This window comes from Plectropomus leopardus, chromosome 7 (assembly GCF_026936395.1).
Source record: "Plectropomus leopardus strain MGB_pleo_1.0 chromosome 7, ASM2693639v1, whole genome shotgun sequence".
Classification (NCBI taxonomy): domain Eukaryota; kingdom Metazoa; phylum Chordata; class Actinopteri; order Perciformes; family Serranidae; genus Plectropomus; species Plectropomus leopardus.
The window spans coordinates 2,518,903-2,543,454 of NC_142182.1; the positions used below are offsets into that span (position 1 = coordinate 2,518,903).

The 24,552-nt window shown below is 38.9% G+C and overlaps 1 protein-coding gene across 5 annotated transcripts in view; it reads right to left on the reverse strand.

The window, feature by feature from the left end:
* The window catches only part of aass (aminoadipate-semialdehyde synthase), a 33,135-nt gene that overhangs the window by 4,543 nt on the left and 4,040 nt on the right, over window positions 1–24,552 (reverse strand). For 3 of the 5 annotated variants that reach the window (XM_088079639.1, XM_088079641.1, XM_088079638.1), the window contains 20 exons: window positions 23,766–23,942; window positions 22,168–22,252; window positions 21,095–21,162; window positions 20,822–20,968; window positions 19,928–20,006; window positions 18,306–18,433; window positions 17,185–17,333; window positions 16,786–16,908; window positions 15,473–15,584; window positions 15,011–15,070; window positions 13,847–13,914; window positions 13,064–13,075; window positions 8,225–8,346; window positions 7,070–7,199; window positions 6,435–6,545; window positions 5,628–5,736; window positions 4,166–4,306; window positions 3,896–4,063; window positions 2,742–2,837; window positions 1,020–1,135 (listed from right to left, as the gene is read on the reverse strand). In XM_088079639.1, coding sequence (XP_087935765.1) covers window positions 1,020–1,135; window positions 2,742–2,837; window positions 3,896–4,063; window positions 4,166–4,306; window positions 5,628–5,736; window positions 6,435–6,545; window positions 7,070–7,199; window positions 8,225–8,346; window positions 13,064–13,075; window positions 13,847–13,914; window positions 15,011–15,070; window positions 15,473–15,584; window positions 16,786–16,908; window positions 17,185–17,333; window positions 18,306–18,433; window positions 19,928–20,006; window positions 20,822–20,968; window positions 21,095–21,162; window positions 22,168–22,252; window positions 23,766–23,942 — 2,201 coding nt within the window. The remainder of the gene's footprint in view (window positions 1–1,019; window positions 1,136–2,741; window positions 2,838–3,895; window positions 4,064–4,165; window positions 4,307–5,627; window positions 5,737–6,434; window positions 6,546–7,069; window positions 7,200–8,224; window positions 8,347–13,063; window positions 13,076–13,846; window positions 13,915–15,010; window positions 15,071–15,472; window positions 15,585–16,785; window positions 16,909–17,184; window positions 17,334–18,305; window positions 18,434–19,927; window positions 20,007–20,821; window positions 20,969–21,094; window positions 21,163–22,167; window positions 22,253–23,765; window positions 23,943–24,552) is intronic. The other 2 variants (XM_088079642.1, XM_088079640.1) reach the window with 1 other exon arrangement.

A 24,552-nucleotide genomic window follows, 5' to 3' on the forward strand; every position in this document is an offset into this window, starting at 1 on the left:
CAACAGACTATCCAGAGGTCTGGGTCTACTCGGGGGTTCCCGTGAAACCTCCGAACTGGGACTCACCCAGGAGGCTTCATTATCGGAAGCAAAAGAAGCAGCAGCTCCCCATCGAGGAGAGTAACAATCCATCGATCTGCATCGATATATCGACCGAAGGAGCAACCATCACGTAACATCGATGCAAAGTGAAAACATCGATACATATCCTCTTTCAGATGCGCCTTTATTTTGAAATTCTGAGTCACCATCAGACAAAGACGATGAGGATAACGCAGTTTACCCGAGAATAAATCATCATTGTGGAAATATTTTGTTTTTAGAGAAACTCGTTGTACATGCCAGGTATCTCTCTCTGCTAACTTCTTGCGAATTCAACATCAGGTGCTCGGTTTCAAAAATGTTTGACTGAAAAAATCGTGCATGCAGACTGAAATTTATCAGGCTGTTCTGACAGGAGATACAGTGACTTAAATTAACGACGAGTGAGAGAAAGCAGAAATATTACTGTAAACTGGGTAAGCTAGCTAAGCTAATTTATGCAATGTCAATCGCCATAGGCTTATGCTAACAAGGTTAGCATGTGGAGGACACGGGACTTATAAAGGACAGTTGTTTTGTCTATGGTCCTTGACAGTTATCATTGAGCTTATATTTATATTTTCGTTATGTTTTGAGGATAAGGTAAAGGTGAGATAAAATTCTAACTTTTATTTACAATTATTTATATGTTTTTATCTCTTCTGGCCAAAAGCAAAATAAAGGGGATATGAGCAGATTATATCGGCTCATGTCAATCGTCAGCTCCTAAATTAAATTGAATTGAAATCGTATCGTGACTTTGTTATATCGACAAATATTGTATCGTGGTCCAAAATATCGATATAGTATCGCATCGTAATGAAACCGGTGAATTACACCCGTCTCTGAGGCCGAGTGTCCAGCTAACGTCCTCAGACCTGGAGGTGCTGACTCATCCTGGACGCTTCACACTCGAACCCCAGTTTTCAGTCTCTCACCATCTCAGAGTTTCCATCACAAAGTCGTCCTTTCCCACACGTTCGTATACAGCTTCTTCGAAGGCGTCCTGGGAGACGGAGGGGGACACGCCGATCTGCTCACAGAGGAGGTCTCTCTGCAGAGACGAAAGGACACACCACAGTTTCTCTTTGTAATCCTCCAAATTTAAATGACAATCACATTCAGACACTTTCAAACTATTATTCTAATTCAAACTTAAATGTCCCACATTGTTTTCTACTAGAATGTCTCCTACAAGTCGTCTTCAAATCCTGCGTCTGTCTCCAAGGTCCTGTAAAGCCACTTTTCAGCTCCTAGACTGTCTCCTAGCTTCTCTTTAGCTTCCAATCTGACTCCTAGCGCCTTGTCTGTGTCCTACCTGGACTTGTCTGTGTCCTGGATCCTTCTTACCCCTTCTCTGTCTCCTAGCTCCCTTTTAGCTCCTAGTCTGTCTCCTAGCTCCTTTTAAGGTCCTAGTCTGCCTCCTGAAGCTCCTCTTTAGCTCTTATACTGACTCCTTGCTCCTTGTCTGTGTCCAAGATCCTTCTTAGCTCCTACTCTGTCTCCTAAAGCTCCTTTTTAGCACCTTGACCGTTTCTCAGTTTTTAGACTGTCTCCTAGCTCCCTTTTAGCTCCTAGTCTGTCTCGTAGAGCTTCACTTTAGCTCCTAAACTGGCTCATAAGTCCTTGTCTGTATCCTACCTCATTTTCTAGTTCCTATTCTGTGTCCTAGCTCCTTCTTTCTTTCTATTCTGTCTCCTAAAGCTCCTCTTTGTCACCTAGGCTGTGTCTTAGGTCCCCCTCTGTCTCCTTGCTCCTTTAGAGGTCCTAATCTGTCTCCTAAAGCTTCTCTTCAGCTCCTTGACTGACTCCTAGTTCCTTGTTTGTTACCTCCCTCCTTTTTTAGTTCCTATTCTATGTCCTAGCTCCTTCCTAGTTTCTAATCTGTCTCCTAAAGCTCATCTTTGTCACCTAGACTGTGTCTTAGCTCCTAGTCCATTTAAGATCCCAGTCTGTCTCCCAAAGTTTCTACTAGCTCCTTGTCTGTGTCCTGTCTCCTTTTTAGTTCCTATTCTGTGTCCTAGTAACGTCTTAGCTCCTAGTCTGTCTCCTAGTCTAGCTCCTCTTTAGCACCTGGACTGTGTCCTGGCTGCTAGTCTGTCCACTAGCTCCTTGCGTGTCTCCTCTCTTTAGAAATTAAGTTTAAGATGATTTTAGAAAAAGCTACATTAAGCTTTTACGAGGCTCGCGGGCCGAATGTTTCCACCATTTCTCTATTTCTCTTTGCATGTAGTTCCCAGGACATATTATTTTTTGAGCGTTTACAGACAGAAAAGCCGCAGCCTTAAAACTGCTCATCGTGTTTTTCTGATTTCTGATAAACATATCTGAAACATGCAGTTCGTCTCTTTCATCCGAAAGGGATAAAAGACGACAAACATTAACTGCTGTAAACTCTCGGCAGTGCCAGAGAGCCTTGGCTCGCGGCAGCCTTGATGTTTACAAGCAGCTATTGACGGTAATGTAATAGACTCTTCAGCTAAACCCACTTCCACAGTGAGATGCTTCAAGTGGGCAAGCTGCAAAACAGTTCATTTTATCAATGTGAATGACAGACTGGAGAGAGCGCGGAGGCTGGAGGCACTGCTCAGAGGCTGCCTTTCAACCGCCGGCACTTTCTTTTTTTGAACACTGAATGGATCTTCAGCGGAGGTTCTTACCCAGGAAACAGGAGACGAAGTGCGCTGTAATATGGGACAGGGCTCGCTGTTGATTAGACCCAGTTTGACAAACCCACTCATGGCCTTTGAGAAGCCCTGTGGGACAAAAAAAAGACACAATAAACATATTTACAGGGACATTAGAGACAGAAGACACAGGGAGAATCTGGTGATTCGTATCACGGTACAGAGGTTACGATCTCATCAAGTCCTTGTTTATTCTTTGAAAATTTACAGAAATGCCCTGGATTCACATTAGGTGTGCAAAGATGATATAAAACACGACAGCACAAAATCCAATAAAAAATAACTTGCAGCAATGGTTGTCAAAAGTTATGAAAAGGAATAAAATCAGTAAAAAGGATGAAAAAGATTAAAAAAAAAACCCAAATCTGCAGATACCGAAAAAAAGCATTGAAAAAACAAAATAGTAAAAATGATGACAATAAAAACAATAAATAATGATCATGATCATTGGTCATTGTTTTAAACTGAATATCCTGAGGTGCTGGACTTCAGGTCAGAATAATCGAGACATTTTATGGCATCAACTTGGGCCATGATGCCCTTTTTTTTTTTTTTTTACTTTTTTAGACAAAATAATTGATTTTTGATATTGATAGAAAATATCCCGCACATAACAAAATAACAAAAACAATTCTTAGATGGCTCCCTAACCATATTTTTTCCATTATTTTTTTATTGGTGAAAGTTCAGACAGAAAAAAAAATCCAACTGATCCGTGTTCAACATCTTTCAGCAGCCGATAAAGAAAACAATCAAACGTTACGAGAGACGGGAGAGCAAAAACAGTCAAAAAAGAAATGCACCATGCACTCTCTCTCCTCCCAAAAATAATAATGACAACAGAGAAAAATATAATAGGTTATAAAATAATTTAAATATTAATTATTCTAAATATAAATCTTGCCTTTGTAAGGGAGGGAGGGCAGATTTCCAGTTAACTAAAATGCATTTTTTCCCCAGCTGCACTCAAAATTCACAGTAACCATCTTAAACAAAAACTTTACCTCTGACTTGCTGCTGCAGAAAAGCAGATAATGAGCAGGTTAATTAAGTAAAGATGAAACTCTGCAAGGTCTCTGTCTGTGTGTGTGTGTGTGTGTGTGTGTGTGTGTGTGTGTGTGTTGTACCTTGAAGCGCAGTGTTCCTCTGATGAGTGTGTGTGCTGTCTGGATGCCGTACGGTTCGGCGTACTTGGTGCTGTCACGGTTTGGAAATCCCTCCAGGTTGAAACCAGGGAAGAAGTCCATCGGCGCGGTGGACTCCATCAGAGCGCCGCCGGCCGGGATGCTCACCACCTGAACAAGAACGCACGCAGATTCAGTTTCTCCTCTTAAATTAGAGCAGTGTCATTTTAGGACAACTTTTTTTTTAATAAATAATTTCTGAGGCTTCGGTACCTCGTTGTCTTGGAGGAAGACGGCGGGGCTGATGGTGTTGAGGAGGACGCCGTACGGACTCCAGCTGAACTTGTAGCGCAGAGGATTGTCCGAACACTCAGGGGCAGGAAGTCCGCCGCAGAACGAGCTGTAGGACTCCACCTGAACCACATCGTTATTTTTTTATCATCAGTTCATCTTGTCTGTACTCTTTGTCAGAAAAACTGGAAGAAATGGAGACAAGCTGAGCCCGAGATCTCCACGTTTCATCCATCCACGAAAATCTCACACAGCTGCTGCTGAGGCCTCAAACTGTCAGTATGACTTCATTTAGGAGCTCATTAAGAAATGTGAACATTAACTTTTAATTGTTACGAGGGCGACAGACCAGAGACTCCTTCGTTCTGCAAAAGAGTTACCATTTATGCCGACGGAGTCTAGTGGCTTTAAATCAATAGCCAAAAAAGGAGGGAGACGTTAGACTTGTTCATTCTTTTGCCAATAACTCAAAACCAAAAAAAAAATCCACGGCACACTTTTGCAAAAGTTAAAAGACCTTTAATAAATGGGCTTGATCCTTTTATTTCTTTTTTAATTATTATTGTAATTATCATTTTGAGGCTGAATCCTTTGAACACTCCTGCATATACGTATGTATGTCTGCATGTATGTATATGATGTCAGCATACGTGTAACGTGTATATGCTGTATGCATACATATGAGCTGTGTTTATGCGTATGGGTATGGATGAATGTGTGTAATTATGTTCATGGAAGGTGTACACATGGAAAGGGCGTCTGTTCTGCAATGTTAATTACCTGTTCATTGATGTAAATGGCAATAAAGTATAAAAAAATGTAAAATAAATAAATAAATAAATAAATGGGCTTGATGTCGACGCGTTTCAACTTAGAGCCTCGTCACGGCCCTTAGAGGCTTTTTAACTTTTGCAAAACAGCCTGTGTTTATTGCATTTTCACATGCATATTGAGCTGGAAAAACACAAGTTAGAGAAAATATTGCAGTACCAGAAGTATATTACAGTACACGTTTGGCTGCGTTGTCATGAATTAATTACACACAAACTAGCTCGCCGACAGTTTGCAAAGCTATGATAGACGTGCATGGCCAAAAAACCTACATTTCTGGTCATAAGAAGAAACACCTATTCTTACACATTACAACATTACAAACATTACAACACATTACATTATTATTATTATTATTTTGTATTATTTTATTTATATTTTAACTATTATTTGTTTGCTTGTTTATGCTCGGCATCACTGAAAATGAGGTTCGCCCTCAACTGATTTCCCGAGTCTCAAATAAAGGTTTGAATGAATGAGTGAATGTCTGCATGTGTTCAAGCAATCAGCATCACACACACACACACACACACACACACACACACACACACACACACACACACACACACACACACACACACACACACACACACACACACACACAGTGACTCACGGTGCAGCCGTCAGCTTTGGCCTTGTCGATACACTCCATGGCCAGCATGTGATCGATTCCCGGGTCCAGTCCCATCTCATTCACGATGGTGATGCCCGCCTCCTCCGCACTGAGACAGACACACACACACACACACACACACACACACACACATTAAGTCTCAGCATCTCTTGATTTAAGGCATTGTAAATAATATTTTCATTAAACACATTACCAGACTAAAACGATATTTAGTTATTTTCTGTGTTCTGGTGTTTTATTTTCGTGGGGTTTTTTGTGTTTATTGAGTTTGTTTGTTTTGTTGTGTTTGCCTTATGGGCTGCAGATGGAAATATGCTTTAAGCTAATTCGGGTACGATAAATGAAATAGTAAGATTTATGTTGAAGTTTGTACATGGCTCAATAAAATGAAATAAAACAAAACAAGTGTCTTTTATCTGAAGATTAGTTCCATATTTGTCGATGGATCAGTATTTTTGTGCTGGGTTCCTCAAGTATTTAGATCTTTGAACCTTCAGAAATTTGTTTTGATTTCTTTCAAAAACATTGAAAAAAGTTTTTCTTTTTTTAAGGTCATGTCTATGCCTTTTTATTTTTACTTTAATTTTCAGCAATTTTTTGGCAATTTTCTTATACTTTTTTCCCGCTAATTTTATGCTATTTTTAAGAAATCAATCCAATTTGTGCAGGTCTCAAGGGTTAAGGATATAATAAAAAACTTAACTTTAAAGAGTAAGTCCTTTTGTGAGAAATGAGATTGTCAAACACGTGTAAATACATCCGCTTTGTGTCTGCTGCGCACATCACCTGCTCTGCAGCTCCTTCATGGCGGGACTCAGGTAGCTGGCTGTCACCATGTTGACCTTCCTCTTGATGCAGTGTTTGGCGATGAGCGGGTGAAGCGAGTACGGCAGCAAGCTGAGGAGCAGAGGGAGGAGGTGAGGTCAGGACAGACGGCCGACACGTTCATCTCACATGTCTCAAACTTTCAATTTCATTTTAATCAGGAGCTCAAAGAAATGTGAACATTAACTTTAAATGATTGTGAGGGCGACAGACCAGCAACTCCTTCGTTCTGCAAAAAACAGTTACCATTTAAGCCTTAAATAAACGGGCTTGATGCCTTTTAACTTAGAGCCTTCATCAGGTCCTTAAAGGCTTTTTAAACTTTGCAAAACATTAAACAAATGTTTTTCAGATCTTAATTATAATGATGAAACATTGTTCAACCACAACTAACCCTTCTGTTTTCATTCCTTTCAGGGTCATTATGACTGACAATAATAACAATAATAACAACAACAACAATAATAATAATAATAATATTAATAACAATAATAATAATAATAATAATAATTCGGTGATACAGTGAAAGATTATCGTACCATGAAAATCACGTAACATTGCTACCCTCGTACAGTGCGCCTGCGTGCGTGCCGTACCTGATGACTATGTCGTGATCTTTGATCAGAGAGTCCAGGTGTCCCTCCTGGCTGCTGGCGTCCAGCATGATGGGGATGGTGTTTGGATATTTGGCCGCCAGCTCCTCTGCCTGCTTCAGCAGCATCGACGCTGAGAGAGGAAACCGCAGGAGACACAGTCAGCTGAAGGTCGTGCAGCACGCGCTTCTGAAAAAGTCTGACGATCAGGTTATATCTCCGGGTAATAAAAAGGAGTCTGATATCTACTGAGTCCTGACAGCAGCTCTGTGAGGCTTTACGGTTTATCACAGAACAACACAGTCAGTGTGTTTCCAGACTTTTCAACCAGACAGGAGCCTGGTTGAAAACATTTTGTCATTTAACATAACAACATGGTACCAAAAAGTGTGCAAAGAGCAAAAACAAGCTCTCTTGGCAAGTCACAGACACAGGCCAAAATAACTGCAGATGTCTCACATCCTGTCTGGCCGTCGATTTAGTGTCCCGAAAACCCATTGAACTATTATTTTGAGAGATGTGCTCTCTTTTACTTACATAAATTATTGTTCCAACTGCCTGTTTGCTCTATTGTTTCTTGTATATTGCACATTTGTGTTTTCAATGTTGTATTGTTTTTACGTGTATCTTTGAGCGAAGCCAAAGACAATTTTCCACTGAGTTGGACAATAAAGTGTCTCTATGTATCCGTCTCTATGCACAGTTTAGTGGAGCCGCAGTTGCAGCTCGATTAGGGCATTTAATTGGACTGCTGTCCTCGTCCCAGTGTAGAAGCAGCAGGGAGAATCCATTTATTGATGAAGTTTGTCCGACTCGTCCACAGCAGCTGGAGATCTGCCCTCTTTCAGCTAGTTACAGTTCACCTATATTATTTATAGTCTATGATAGCAACCTAATAACAATCACAGCTATTTATTTACAGTAACTTCGGGGTAGAAAACTGTCAGGTGCACATAATCACGCTGAGCAAACTCTGCCTTCATTGATTAGTTTGAAGCCATCTAAAGAAGTCAATATCAGTGTAAGTGTACGCTATATTTAGAATATTTTCACCACCTACCAAAGATGCAAAGTGGACCTGGGAACTCCGATTATGCTGAAATATATTTCAGATAAATCGCGTTTATGTCTTTGCAGAGTTACATAAGACAGACTCACCCACAGTGACCTGCGTCCCCTCATCGCGGGTCAAATACTCAACTACGGGTCCGGAGACGTATCCTGAACCCAGCAGCAGGACGCGCTTCATCCCGCTCTTCTTCATGATCTGAGCCTTCTCCCTGAAGGACGTGAGACACATCGACTCAGAACCACATCATAAAAAACCTCCACGCACTAAAAACATCAGTGAGAAACTGAGTCCGTCTAACGGGATGCAACGCTTCACAGACTTTCAAAACAACACGAGTTTCTAAAGATGGAAACACCTCAAATAAAGTCATGACTTTAATTAAAATGATCTGGTCAAACATTTCAGCAAAGTTTCTTTATGACACGGAGGTGATTTTATCAAAATACGGTCCACCAATAAGTGTTTCAGTCTTTCTGGCTGAGCAGAGATTTTTTTAAAAAATGTATATGTATGTATGTATGTATGTATGTATATGTATTTGTATATGTATTTGTATATGTATATGTATATACAACTTTGGTTTTAAGGCAGAAAAGCAAACGCATTACTTTGGGATCTGCTATATTTCATTCAAAATTTCTCTTGCCATTTTTCTGAATGTACAACTTTAGACAAAGAGAAATATACGACATAGGAAAGCTTTAATGCTCTTGGTTTAACTTTAGTGAAGTTACTTCACAGAGAAAGGGGTGTCCTGCAGGTGAACTCTGTGGAAAAGCAAACATAACAACAAAAAAAAGTGAAATGTGACGGCAAAGATTTCCTTACATAATATTACGATGAACAGCAGAAAAAAAAAGTGCATAAAAAGTAAATCCATCCGTTTTGTTGGAACATTATCAAAGGTCCAGTGTGTAAGATTTAGGGGGATTTAGAGGCATTTATCTGATTCTACTACTGGTAAGAAATTTTTAAGTGTTCATTGTTCAGGAGGTCTCCGAGTACTCTTCCTCTCTAAAACAAATGGAGCTGGTAATTAAACGGATAAAAACACTAAATAAAGCAGCTCCGTGCCAAAAAGTTGCTGTTTTTAGGGCGCTATTGTCACTGTATTGGTCATTGACTCTGTTCTGGGCTGCAACAGAATTGTAGGCACGTAAACATAAACGTCTCATTCAAAGGTAATTTGAATTCTCATTTTCAGTTGATTATACACTAAGAAAACAAAGATATTCTATTATATTATATTCACTTTCTGCCGATATAGGCCCCCAAATCGTACAAACTGGACCTTTAAAACACAATTTGTCTTCTGTTTCACTGCTTCAGTTCATTTTTTCCAGTTTTAATGTTTCTTAAAGCTTTCAAAAGTTCCTTGAAAGTGAAGCCAATGCTTCAGTTGTTGGGTTGAATTTAATGCATAAGCCGTCGGTTTTTAGTAAATTAGCAAATATTTCCGATTCAGACTGACGTGTTACATCATTGTTGTAACGACGCAATGCGTACAAACGTAAAGAGGCAGCGAAACTTTTCTGATCGAACAGTATCGACTGATGAGGATGTGCCCTGAACCCAGACGAGAGGAAGAGGAGGGCGAGCAGGGACGGGAGGAGTGTGGGGAGGGGTTCATCTGAGAAATAAATACATTAAATAATTATTTTCAAAAATAAAATAAGAATGAATAGATTTTTTTTTAGTTTCTTTTTTTTTTTTGCACCACACATGCCTGTATATGAATATATACATCTCATTAGATGTTTTCAGGAAATATCTGGGGTTACACTTTGGCTATATGTGAACTTTTTTAATATATTTTTTTAATGTGGTATAAATTTACATATTACTTATTATCAATACTAAATTAAGATTTTTTTTAAATGTACATTAGTAAAAAGACATAGCAAAGTAAGACTCAACTATAAATATAAAGTTATCTATTAATTAATTAATTAATTGCAAAAATACAACACTGAAATTCATTAATTTATTTTATTATTCAAGAATTAAATACATCACAAACTTCAAGGAAAAACTACAATAAGAATAATTATTATTCGATTAAATATCAAAATCATTGTTACTGTTTTTGTATATTTTTTCTTATTGACAAGCAAAATTTAAAAGGATTATGTTTGTAGTCTGAGCATTAAGAGACATAAATTAGCACCAAACGTAACCAGCAGTGAGAAAGAAGCCTTTCCAGTCCGCTGCACCAGGAAGCGTCCGCTCTCAGGCCCTTTAATTAAACCGAGACGCCTTCTCCAAACAACTGGAATCAGTTAAAAAGTCTGTGATTTTGCACGCCGGATTATCTTGCCACCATAATAACAATAACACCATAATGGAGGCATCACCCCGAGTGACCCGTGGCATTAATATCCCACCACCAACTGCCTGAAGCCCCCCAGGAGTCAGAGCCCGCACTCGTTGGCTGTGGTCTAATTGGACGGGACACTGCACACATGCACACAAGTTGCGGCGAGACTGGCTGGACGTCCGGCCGGCGGTCCGCCCGCCGCCGCGCCTCGTCCTCTTAATTAAAAAACAAAAGAGAGACGTTCCCTCAGGAGGATTTCTCCCTCACTTTACATACTGTATCTTAAGGAGCAATCAAAAGGATTAAGATTTAGCGGCATGGCTTGTCTGGAAAAATGATACTTAAGATCAACTAGGAAGAAAAGCTCATCAAGTCTTAGAAGTGGCCTAAATATGAGCAAGCAGAACTCTCCTGTTTAAAAAACGCTCGAGTCTCAAGAGGACGCGTTATCTGTTTATAGAGACACTGAAGAGCAAATTTGCTCCGAGCCTGAAGGTTAATAATCTCAGGAAACAAACAGCATCAATGCAAACATGAGGGTCATGGCGCCAAAATAAATCTGACGAGCTCATTTTGTCAAAAGTAACATCAACTGAAGCTGCAGAGAAGCAGCAGGGTTTAAAAACAAAAAGCATAATCGATTAAGAAATTAATCAAAGCAGATTCAATGAATGAAAATGAATAATGAATGAATGATGAGGATTTCATGATGAACATGCAGATGAATAATTTGCTTCGGGTCTTTAAAGTCAGACAAGGAGATCAGTTTAATCTCTGTGTGTCGAGTGCAGAGTGAAGTCCACGACGGGTTTCGCCTAAATTAGCACAAGAACTTGAAACTGGAGAAAAACTGCTTTCAGAGCTCCATCAAAAGCCAGAAATTGGTGGCTCAAAAACTGATAGCCATCTAGAAAGAAGTCAATAAAACAATAAAAGGGTCTCCTTGACAGCAACCGATTCACCAGCCCCAAAAACACAAACTCGCATGGCTAATGAGACGGAGCAGGAACGCTGGCAGCTCTGAAGCTGATCTCTGACACTTCAGGATGCTAATATGCTGATGTTTGATGTTTATCACTGCTGCCTTTATGTGCTCCTCGGAAATATCGTATTTCATGAGGTTTGAGCACATGAACAGCCCTCCGAAGCCGTAATTTCAAGTGGGAAATTTCAGTGATAACCGGGTTTCAGGGCAGCAGAAATGGCAGAAAGCATGAAAACAGTTTCAACCATTGATGGTAAAAATATATATTTTTGGTTATTTTATTCCTAGTAGCTATCATTTACTTTTAGAAGTGTCATATTTTAGTTTATACATCTATTAGCTGCAGCAAGCAGGCAAACATTTAAATATAAAGCTGCCAGGCCAGTATGCTAACATTGATAACAACATTATTTTATAACATGATTAGTCAACTTTATGTCATAAATATATAAACTTGGCGAGCAAAAGTCGATGTCTGGTCAATGTTAACAAACATTTTTATTAAGTAACATATTAATTATCAATTTTTGATCACATGTAAAATGTAAAATGGTATTATTGTTAACTGCTGTCCATGTAGAGTGACCTAGATTAAATATTAGAATAAATAATACATAAAATATGCAAAAAATGAATAATAATAACAAAGTTACGTTACTTTACAGTACGTCACTGCAGTTTTTAGATATTCTGCATTAGCTTCATTTTTTAGCCTTGAAGGTCACTGCGTGTACATTACATTTTTGCTGTATTTGAAGATGGCTAACCTGTTTCGAGCTTTGCGGTTATAAATTGCCAAAATGCGTCTATCATGTAACATATTTGCAGCTGTATTGCTCCATTTTAATCAACGGGATTAATTGTATTTCTGTTACGATTACATTTTATTTATGCAAACATAACACCCAGTGATGGAGACTTTGCAGCCATTTCGTCACCGGTTTGCTGAGATTTTGTTTTTTGTTTTTATGGAATCGCTGACTGATTTCTCCGACTTTGTGCACAAGTGAGCTTTCGGATCTTTTTTTTTTTTTTTTTTTTTAATGGAGATAAGCTAGTAATTTCCCCAGAATATCAGTTTTTGTGCTAAGTTAGGTGAAACACATTTTAGTTCAATCTCTGCAGAAATTAAAACTATATTCATCTCCTCATCCAAATCTGATGAGACTTAAAACCTGCTAAAGCTGGACAAAAAAAAAACAGGCTGATGCAACAGAGGTGGTGACGGCGGTTTTTGTAAGTAAGAAGAAAAGCAGTTTCTACCCCTCGATACCAAAGGGTCCAGCGTCTGACGTTGGCTAGCAGCTTGTTAGCACGCTCGCAATGCAAGGTGTTAATGCAGAGGCAGGTTGGCAGCGCAGACACCAGAGGGCAGCACTGTGCAGGAGCAACCACAAGGTGTTAGTCGCTACGAGTCCGGCTTTACAGCTCTGCCGGCCGGCTGGAGGACGCTAAAACATCAAAAACTGTAATGCTACAGAGGGGTGAGTTAAACAGCATAACAGCAGACTACAAAGCACAAATATCACTTAGCCTTTAATAAGCTGCTACTAACTGTAATGATTTAACGCTACAGCATAGTTAAGCTGCACCACAACACGGGAAACAGATTATAAACGTTACCTGTCTCGTGATCTTTACACATTTCATCCAAACATTGGTTGCATTAACTCGTAGATGGAACAAGCATGTGCCAAAGTTTTGACATTTTTAGAAATAATTTAAATTGAAAAAACGCTGAAATACAAAACAATCACCAAACACAGAGACATATTCTACACAAAAATACGGAGAGAAGGCAATGAGTAACTTCACAGGAAATTACCCAAAAATGAGCAAGAAATCAGTAAAAATCTGCAAGAAAATTACCTGAAATTAGCACAAAAAAAGAAAAGTAAAAGAACAAAAACAGGAAAATGACCTATAAAAGGGATAAAATAGAAAATGGTAACTATACATAGATAATAACAGAAATACTATTACCACTACAAAAAATAAAACAGTAATTGTAATTTCATTAGAAAATAATGAAGTAATTAGGGAAAGATATCATGAAAACAATGTTTATAACAATAGCATCAATAATAATATAGCATTATTATTATTATTGTTGTTACTTAGTAATTATTACTATTATTATTATTATAAAGAATCTTGATATTTTGCACTATTATTTTTTTTAAAGCTAATTTTCTGGTCATTTTCTCGTCACCTTTCATCATCTTTCACCAGTCTCTGAGACATTTCATGCCAAGTTGCTCATTGCTTTTCCTCCCGAGTTCAAAGGTTCAAAGGTTTAAAATGCTTGTCAAAGGCATCTGAACGCAGCCTACTGAGCCCGGTTTCAAAGGGTTAAACGACTAACTGTCTCACATGCTCACAGCTTCAGTGTGGAATGAGTCTTACCTTGATTCTCGAAGTTTTTCGATGTATTCAAACTTTGGGGTGAGGACTCCGTTTGAGGTGATGACAGCCTTCAAGAACAAAGAAATAAAGTCAAATGTAACAATGCAATCCTCGGTTATTAACATTTGCACAAAAGTAATATAGATCTTAAAGACGGCAGGTATGAAGGAGATGGAGATTGGGGTTGCAGAGGTGTTTTAACTTTGGTGTGAAAATTGATGGTTATCACAGTCTACATTTGCTCGGCTACGGTAAAGAAAAAATACATGCAACCAGATGAAGTATATATTTTTTTTCATTTTCAAAAAGGAGACTTTTTACTACGGATTCATGAAGCACGGAGGCGACCGGCTGCTAGCGGTAACGGATAACGTTATAGGAGTGTAAACAGCCGCAACAACAGAGAGAGGCTGCAGGAAAAAAACAATATTATCATGATAGTTCAGTCAAGATACAATATCACTGCGATTTCCAAACTTTTGTGATATATTGAGTATTGCAATAACATATATTGCAATACAGTGTGATTTATTACCTTTTTTTTCAACTGCAAATTATGTAACAAAAGGAAAACTTTGGCAAAATTGTTTAATCTAATCATTTTTTTGGTCCGTTCATTTTTATTGCTGTGAGTTTTATCAAGTATACATAAAAAGCATTTGATTTTTATATTCTAGTAGGCTACCAAAAGTTTAATTTGAATTTGACATGTTAATAATTTGTTTATTTCTTATTTATTTTGTTTGTTTATTTCATGAGGTCACTTTTATCTTCAGATTTTTATTTTATAACATTGACAAATTGTTTTTTTACCGTATGTTTTATGCAGATTTTTTTAATAAATTAATTTTTATTTTATTTATATTTATATTTATTTTATATTTTATTTTATATTTATTTTATATATTTATTGTATTAAGTTACTTTTATATTCAGATTTCTACTACATTACATTGACTTTTGCACTTTTTACAATGCATGATACAGGGGAAATGTTTTTTGTTTTTTTTTTTCCTAAATAAATTGATGCATTTTGTTAACATATTCTTCCGTCTATAATGTTGTATGATATTTTGCAAAGACACTTCTTGGTGTGACTTTTAAAGGGTTAAAACAACAGAAATGTGCTTCTGCAGCACATAAAAGTGAAATTTTATGACTTACGTCTCTGACTTGCGGGCTGAAGTCCTCTTCGTCCAGCGGTCTGGTGGCGTCTGAAGGCAGCTGATGATGACAAAACACTTAATTCATCACCAGTTAAAGAGGGAATTTGGATGTTTTACTGTCGGCTCCACCGTGTGAGAACTCTGTCACCTCAGCAACAGAATACAGATTTGCCTCAAAGAGTTTTCTGTTATGTACCTCTGCCAGTCGCTGCACATGTGTGCCTAAGGTGTGACCTTAATTATTGTTGATCTTAAAAAAGGCTGGAGGGGTGAAACGTCAGCTGAAAGTTAGAGCTCCTTCCAGTGAAAATCCTGTCTGTCTGGTTTTTTTATTCACCACCTGAAACCTGCTGCAGCGCTCTCCCAAAGCAAACTCAACCAGAAGCCAGACCGAAGCAGAAACCCAGCGGTGAAAACACCAGCTGTTCTCGCCTCACCTCAAACACCCCAGACGTCTTACCATCTCCCAGATGTAGGGGAAGAGTCTGTCGCCAAAGTACTCTGTGGCTCCGATGGGGAGCTGAGCCGGAAGGTTGTCGATGGAGCACATGAGGATCCCGTTTCCCTCCACGCTGCCGGGATCACAAGCATTAATGTCACAGATATACAGTGTAATAAGCAAATGTTTACTTAGATAATATGCAGGAAATTACACACATTCAATATCAACCATTTCACCTGAAAGCAAAAGTAAAAAAAAGACTAAAGATCATGATTATTTAATCAGTTACGCATCTCTGCCATCAGTTCTTTAAAGCTGAATTTTCAACTTCATCGCCACCATAGAAGAAGAGTTAAATAATGTTCATATAGAGCATTTTTTTCATATGAAGAAAAAAATTTTCATATTTCACTATCAAGAGTCGAATGAGGCCCAGGATGCATTCTGCCTCAAACGCTCCTAACTCACGTTTGACCTCTAATTCTATTCAGTATTTGTTTAGGGGCAACTTTGCCCCCAGACACGTGTCTAGGATTTTTGGACATTTCTAGGATTGAAAGGGGTTGTCCAGGATATGAGGACATTTCTAGGAATTCAGCACTTTTTTAGGATTTTTGCACGTTTCTAAAACGTCAGGACATTTCTAGAATTTAAGCACATTTCTAAGGTTTTAGGACATTTCTAGGATTTTAGGATGTTTCTAGGATATATTTCTGGGATATCAGGACATTTCTATGACTTCAGTGCTTTTTTAGGATTTTTTTATGTTTCTAGGATTTTAGGACATTTTTAGGATTCTATGAAATTTCTAGAATTTTAGCATGTTTATGTGATTTAAGGACATTTCTATGATTTTAGGACAGTCCCAGGATTTTAGGTCATTTCCAGGATATTATGAAATTTCTAGAATTTTAGCATGTTTAAAACATTTCTTGGATTTTTGGATATTTCTAGGATTGAGAGGTGTTTCCAGGATATCACGACATTTCTAGGAATTGAGCACTTTTTTAGGATTTTTGTTTGTTTCTAGGATTTTAGGAAATTTTTAAGACGTGGCTAAGCGTACATTTTTTTATCGGACTAAACAGAGTTTGGGTGTTTTTCTTTTTGTTCGTTTTTTTGGCTTTTTTTTCCCTTTATTGGTACTTTGGTTTATTTTGGCTTGTTAGCGATCTGGAGAAAAGGCAGTTTGGTATATTTCAACCTAATTGAATCATTTTATTCTTTGATCATCTTTACTGAACAAAAACAACAGAGGCAGTGGTTTTTTTTCGGGTTTTTGAGCATCCACCTGCTGCAGAGAGGACACCGGTCATAAATCCTCGGCGTACCTGTCGTGATCGATGTGCTGGTCGGCGTCGTACATACAGAAGGGCTTATCGATGGTGGTGCACTCGTTCATGAACTCTATGGAGCCTCCGGTGTCGGCAGATATGTCACAGATAGCCAGCAGTCTGCAGAGAGAGAGAAGAGGTCACAGTGACAGGCTGAACTGCTACTCTGTAAACATGACTGAAGATAACTATGTGACCTTTGACCTCTGTGGAGATAAAGCAGCGACCACACTGCACCTCTGCCCGTTCACTACAGCAGACATTCAGCTGTCAGCGCGTGGAGCATCACTCCGTCACATTTACAGCGTCCGACGCGTCCTCTCCTCCTCAGTCAACGTCAGACTGATGAAGAAATGAATATATTTCCCCGTGAGGATGAAAACGTGATGCTCTTACTTGTGAGGCAGCCATGGCGATCCCTCCGTGGCTATAGGCGAGCCTTTGAGCGGTCTCATCAGCTTCTGGGCGTCCAGCCGTCTGAGGAGTCGGGGGGTTTGGGGGTCCCAGTAAATACCGTTGATCAAGCAGGTTGTGTAGGGCGCCACCTGTGGTTAAGATGACACATTTTTGGTCAACATCAGCCTTTCACAAGCACCTGAACTTCTGAAACTGGAGAAAATTGGTTCTATTTTCTTTCAGAAACATAAAAAAAAGGCAATCCACAATTTGGCATAAACTAGGTTAAATAAAGAAAACTATATCCATAAATATTATAATTATATATTTTAAATGAGATTACAGAGAAATATATATATAATTAAAATTATATATTATTATATGAATATTTTTTGTTTTATTTTAGCACTTTTTCTGTTCATTCCTGTTTTATTCTGGCACTTTTCTTTCTTTTTGTTGCTAATCTCAAGTAATTTTTTTATTAATTTCTCGCTAATTTTGGGATCATTTCTTGTTAAATTGCTCATTGTCTTTTTTCCATGTTTTTGAAAGAAATCAAGCCAATGTACTCAGGTTTCCAAGGGTTAACATAAAGTTATAAAATAACATAAAGTTACATAATTAATGTTAAGAAATATGGTGACATCATGCATTTCTCACTAAAGTGGGTCAGGGGATTTATACCGTCATATAGCAAATATCCCAATGAGATTTCTGGAGGCTATGAAGGTATGAAATACTTCATATCTTCTCTCTAGTCGAGAGAAGATCAGCAGATGAACTGATAACTAAATTATTGTTTAACTGCAATACACTTTGTAAAAATCTAAATAATAGTCCTTTTTTTCAATTGCTGTTTATTTTGCATGTTATGTAGAGGATTATTGATTGGGAAGATGCATCGGTGAGGTAATCTAAGAGTGTGATGAAGGTCGACACAAAGTTAAACGAGTTCACAGCTGTGTGAAAGCTGCCGTCTGTTGTAAAACACCAACACAGCCAGCAGCTGTTTGCTGCTGACGACAGAAATAGAGGACGAGGCCTCTGAGGGAGTGACGGGAGCAGGTGGGGGTGTTGTAACTGGGGGGTGGGGGTGCAGGGACAGAAGCGGGCAGGCTCACGCTGGTCCTAAAGTGTGAGGTGTAAAGCTCCGGATGGTCCTCGTACTCCATGGGGTCATAGATGCCGTCGCTCTTCCTCATCAGGTGGTGATGTCGGCTCAGAACGGTGGCGTACACTTTGGTCATATCTGAAAGGAAAACCACACACGCTTATTATTAGGGATGCATGATATTGGATTTGCCTTTTTTCACCTAATTTTAGTGATCATCAAGTCTCTTCTGTAGTGGAAAACATCATATTCTGCATACTCTTATCATGATGGCCCTCCGGCAGATGGAGACGAAAAATACAAGCTTTTCACTGTATGTAATATTCATTCTTTTATGCAAAAGAAGAAATTTACTTCAACTTAAGGTTGATGTTTTGTACACATTCACTTACATCCGTTTGTAATATCGACAATAATCAACTCGTTGGCCGATTTGGATATAATATCTGCTGATACCGATGACGTGGTGATATAATTGAGCATCCCTACTTATTATTAGCGGTCGACTAATATTGGTTTTTCAGGGCCAATACCGATACCATCCTTCCGTAGTTAATGAGACCCGTAACCGATATTTGGAACCGATATGACGTAACACAGTTTCAATTTTGATTAAACATTTGCTAAAGGTATTTAAACAACGTTTTGTGATGGAGTTAGTTATATTCCAAATTCTAAATACTGACAGAGATTCCCATTTTTTTGTAAAGGCATATCGGTTCCAAATATTGGTTATCAGTTTCATTAACAACCAATAATCTGTATCGTATCAGCCCTGCAGAACTAATATCAGTTGACCCCTACCAGGCACATCCTGTTTTTCAGGTGTTCCCCTTTGGGAGGTGCTACAGACCTCCATCAAACATGAAAATCCAGAACCGCTTTTAAAAATCTTTTGCCTCTGAGCTCATCAATTCCCTTTATCGATGCCGGCATTTTTTTTCTGACAGCTGCAAATAAAAGATCTCACACTCCTGCATCTAGTTGCAACAAGAGGAAGTCAAGGTGAAAACGAAGAAACGGCGAGGCTTCATTTCACACAAAAAAGACGACAGCAGTGTTGCTGTAATGTCTGCAAAATGATACTTTCAACTCAGTGTTGACATCAGCTATACACTCGAAATTTCTTACACTGGAAGAAAGAAAACCGCACACCATGAGAATCATTTTAAAGATTATTTGCCACATTTACAAGTCACAACATTTAAGCGATGAACACAATAATAATAAAAAAATAATAATCATAAAAACTCACCAAGAACTGTTTAGATGGATCATAAAAATAGGTCAGGGCTGCAGACCAGACAATCAAACTTTGAGGCTGTTTGTTCAGTCGAGAGGTTGAATTAACTCCTGCATCATTTTCCTCTGATTTTCTTTTTTTATGCCGTTGCCATGGTTACACACTGAGCAGCTTACACACACAGCTCTATAGAAGTTTATGATTCACTAAACAAATGTGACCTTCAGTGGGGATTTTTTTATTTTACAGGTATTGTCCGTCTGCAGCTCTGCAGCACTCGACTCACCCATTAACAGCCAGCTAATAACACGCGGTGAATGAACGCTGACTGTCCCGCCGTCGCACGTTACATCATAAAAACCACAAAGATAAGCACAGAAATGTCCTACCTCCAGATTGAGAGACTTCCTTCAACTCATGAGGTTCGACGTACTCAACAGGAAGCTCGTTCAGGATGTCCTGGGCTCCCTGCAGGAAGAAACCGGGATGAAACCCATGAATGACGCCGCCGAGTGTTTGGATGTGCCAATTATTTTAAATAAAGTTTTTAGAAATTTTGACAGTTTTTTATTATTTTGTGACGTTCCACAGACTAAACAAGTAATACTTTTTAATATTTTTTGACTTTCTTTTCGCACTTTCCTTGTGATTTCCTGCTGTTCTGTTACTTTTCATTCAGTTGTTTTTCTTTTTGCAAATTTCTCTTTTATACTTTATTTTCCCCCATACCATTTTTGATTCAGCTTTTCAGTTTGCAACAAATTACAAATACTTTTGATTCAAAATATATATTAAAAGAAAGAAAGAAAGAAATAACCAATATATCTGCCAAAAAAAAGTTGGAGAGATGCGGACAATTTAATAGAGGTAATGACTGGATTCTAGTTTGTCATATACTGTACACATTTTTATACATTCAATTAATTTAATTTTAATGGTGTAGTTATCCCATCTTCCAAAATCCACCTTTTCTCAGACACATCTTCAGTATTCCTTATTTTGTGAGTCACTTTTTCCATAAATTTTACTTGCTGAATCATATTTTTCCATTTTATTGAGTCTGGGGGGTTGGGTTTTTCCCACTCTTTGGTTATCTGTTTCAGTGCAGTTATTCTCAAGATTTTGAACAGATATTTTTCATCATGGTTGAGAGTAACTGGAGGTTTTCCCAGAATTACATGTTCTGCTGTTTTTTTTGGGTTTTTTTTAAAATGTCCTCCATCAGCCTAAATACTTCAAACCAGTATGGTTTAAGCGTATTATTTTAATTTAAATTGCTGTACCTTGGAAACGTTGCCGGTACCGGTGAAACAAAACGTCACAGGGCCGATAGATTTGGGCATGAGCCCCGTGGAAATCTCGTACCCACAATCCCTCACTGCCTGGATGGCCTGGCTGACGTTCCTGTAGTTGTGAGCCATGCCGATGTGCTGTGAAGACAGGAAGTGACGGGGGAAGAGTCACGTTGAGGCGCAGAAAGCTGTTTTCACATTTATTTTCACAAAGTTATTTTGTTGGTTTTTTTGGGTCAAAATGAATGGAGAATGTTTTCTCACCATGAAGGGAGTGTGGTGTCCGAGAGCCAGAAAACGCAGCCCCAGCCCATGCAAAATGTTAATCATTCCTACAAAATAAGATTAATTCGGGTTAATTTTATTACTTTGGCACGAGATACTTGATTTTAACCGAGTCTTAATTTATCAAAGTCTCCTGGATTACTGCAATTAGAGTTTTGAACCCTTTGAAACTTGAGCAAATCGCAGGCCAGCGACCCCCCCCCCCCCAAAAAAATGGTGAGAAATTGTTTAAAATTACAATTCTTGCAAAACAGAAAACACAAACTCAAAAACAAACAAGAAATTGCCTGAAAATAAAAAATAGATTTTCTTCTTTAACATAATTTCAAATATATAATCATTAATGTTTTCGGGAATTTCTTTCCAATATTTTTGTTAACTTTCCAATATTCTCTTTTTCAGGGCATTTTTCTTGTCACCTTTCACTAATTTCTTGCAATTAGCAGGACATTTCTTGCAGAGTTGGTCATTGCCTTTTTTAATGTTAAAATAAAGCACGGGTTGCTCAAAGGCTTAAATACTTGTAAACAGTGTCTGAACGTAACACAACTTAAGTGTTGTTAGTTATTTCTATTATGATTTTGGTTTGAACTTTCCCTTTTAAAAACAGGTCGGCCCTGATTTTGATTGAGCCGTTAGTCTGACTCACAGACTTTGGCTTTAACTCATCCAGTGATGAAGTCGATTCAAACAGAAAAGTTTAAACAGAGAACAAGTGTCTGCTTGTTCAATCTGCTGACAGTCACATACTGATCTTTATCGTTTCATTAGTTTCACAAAAGCTGCTGTCAAACACTTTCACAACAGTTCAGAGAAAAAACTGATCAGCAGAAACTGCAGAACCTAACTGTCATTTGTTTTTTGAACTTTATTATTATTATTTTTTCTTGGTAATTCTCTTTTTATTGCTCTTTTTACTGGTTTATGTAAATGTACAGAACAAAATGTATAAATGGACACAAACACCTTTCAGAAAAGGAAAAATTAAGAAATAGATAAAGAAATATGAAATAAAAAAATAAAATGGATCGAACTTTTTGAGGTTTTCATACCTGCCAGGCCGGCCCACTGACCAAACGCCACAATCCGGTAGCCGTTGGCATCGACCATCTTCTCGTAGTCAATCAGACGAACCTCCTGAAAGACAAAATTAATTTCAGGTAGTTTTGTTAAAACAAGGACTTTTGCACAGAGTTAACTTTCCTCAGCTCACACTTGCTGCCACTTTGGATGTGAGCACCTCTGACGCCCCTCCACACCTATAAGGTTTCAGCTGAGAATGACTCATGACCTGCTGCTTCTTGACCCCTTGTTGTACTGCATGAGTGCTGCATTTAAAAGCACTTATGAGGCCAATCTGTAGAAAATCTGGTTTCTGTAATCCAGGGAATGGGATTTCAACCTAATTTCTCCAGGTTGATTCCTCCTGGAGAGAGCACCAGGAAGTGAAACTTACACAAAGTGTCTTCTAGAAGTCTATATAAGTTTGCTCCCATCTCCAGAAATTCAACTATTATTTAATTTGTACACCTTTGTGCTCAAAGAAAGACCTCCCTGTAGTAGCATAATTTATAATTACCTCATATCAGTGGTGCTCAACTCAGAGCCCGCAGGCCAAATCTGGCCCCTGATGGGGTGGCGGGCGGCCCCCAAACCATTTTCTAATTCCTAACAAAAATAAAGTGATTCACACTGGGACTTGGTTTTGTACTTTTAGAATACATATGGTGCCACAGTGAATAAAGAAGCATCAAAATAGAGCTTGTTTATCAAAAAAGATGCCAATGGAGGATCCCCCACAGCCTCAGACAAACCTAGAAACGTCCTAAAATCCCAGAAACGTCCTTAAACCCTAGAAATATCCTAACATCCCAGAAATCTCCTAAAATCCTAAAAAAATTCTAAAATCCTCATAGCATCCTAAAATCTTAGCAGTGTCCTAAAATCACAGAAATGTCATAAAATCCTAGAAATGTTCCCAAATACTAGAAATGTCCTAAAGTCCTAGAAATGTCCTCAAACCCTAGAAACATCCTTACATCCTAAAATTTCCCAAAATCCCAGAAATCTCCTAAAGTCCTAGAAATGTCCTAAAAACCACGAAATGTCCTGAAATACTCAGTGTCCTAAAATTCTGGAAGTATACTAAAAGCCTAGAAATGTCTTAAAATCATAGAATACTGCCTAAAATCCAAGTAATGTCTTAAAAATCCTAGAAACGTCCTAAAATCCTAGAAAACTGCCTAAAATCCAACAGAAGTCCTAAAATCCTAGAATTGTCAAAAAATCCTCATAAAGTCCTAAAATCCTGACAATGTCCTAAAAACATAGAAATATTGTTACATTCTAGAAACGTCCTACAATCAATGCAGCACTGTGGCAGCGCAGCCAGACGGTGATGCAGCAGCTCCAGCGACAGACTGGAAAATGAAAATAAATCACAACATTCAGATCGACTTGGTCTTTTTAAAAATGTTGAATTGATAATGGCCTTTCCAGTTTGGCCACACAGGTCAGTCTCCTCTTCACTAACTGTTAAAATCGTGCAGCATCAGCGTCAGTAAACGCTGGCCTCCATATTGTGAGCGTACACTTCTGGGATTCGGACCACAGTGCAGGAATTTTGGGGGCATCTTTTGAGCGCTCTCACCTTCTTGAGCAGGTCATCCAGGAGCCCCATGTTGGCCTCCTGAGCCTTGATGGTGTGGGAGAAGAACGCGTACGTCTTCTTGGGAATGACCTTCTCCTCCGGCGGCCTCTTCACCCCGATGATGAGAGACGCCTCCGAGAGGTCCTCCTGAATGACGGCCCCCGCCCTCGCGTAGTACTGCGAACGAAGCACAGGCTGAATTAGACGGCTGGCAGAAGCACTCACGCTTCTTTAACACTGTTTTTATTATTTATTCATTCATTAGCCATAGCCGCAGGGTCCCGACAGGCGGGGGGGGCCACCCCGCACGGGTCGCCAGACTATCACAAGGCTGACACACAGAAACAGACAACCATTCAGGCTCACATTCACACCTACGAGCAATTAGAGTCACAAGTTAACCTGCGTGTCTTTGGATTGCAGGAGGAAGCTGGAGAACCCGAGAAAACCCACGCTGACACACGGAGAACACGCAAACTCCACACGGAAGGGCCCCCGCCCTCTTACTGTGAGGTGACAGCCAATGCCTTCACATGATGTCAGGAAAAGTCGAATTATTGTGTTAGTCCAACTAGAACTGGACTTTTAAAATACACGTAAACATGTTAATCCGACTAAAACCGGACTAACTAATCGAATTTCTCGAAATCAGACTAAGACAGATAATGTGATTGGAAGTCGAGCTTTTTCGTTATTTAAACACCTCAGTCAGACTTTAACTGGACTCGGCGTTCTGTGTGTCCTCTTGGCCGCCGCCCCGCCGCCCCGCGGGGGTTAGGGATGGGAC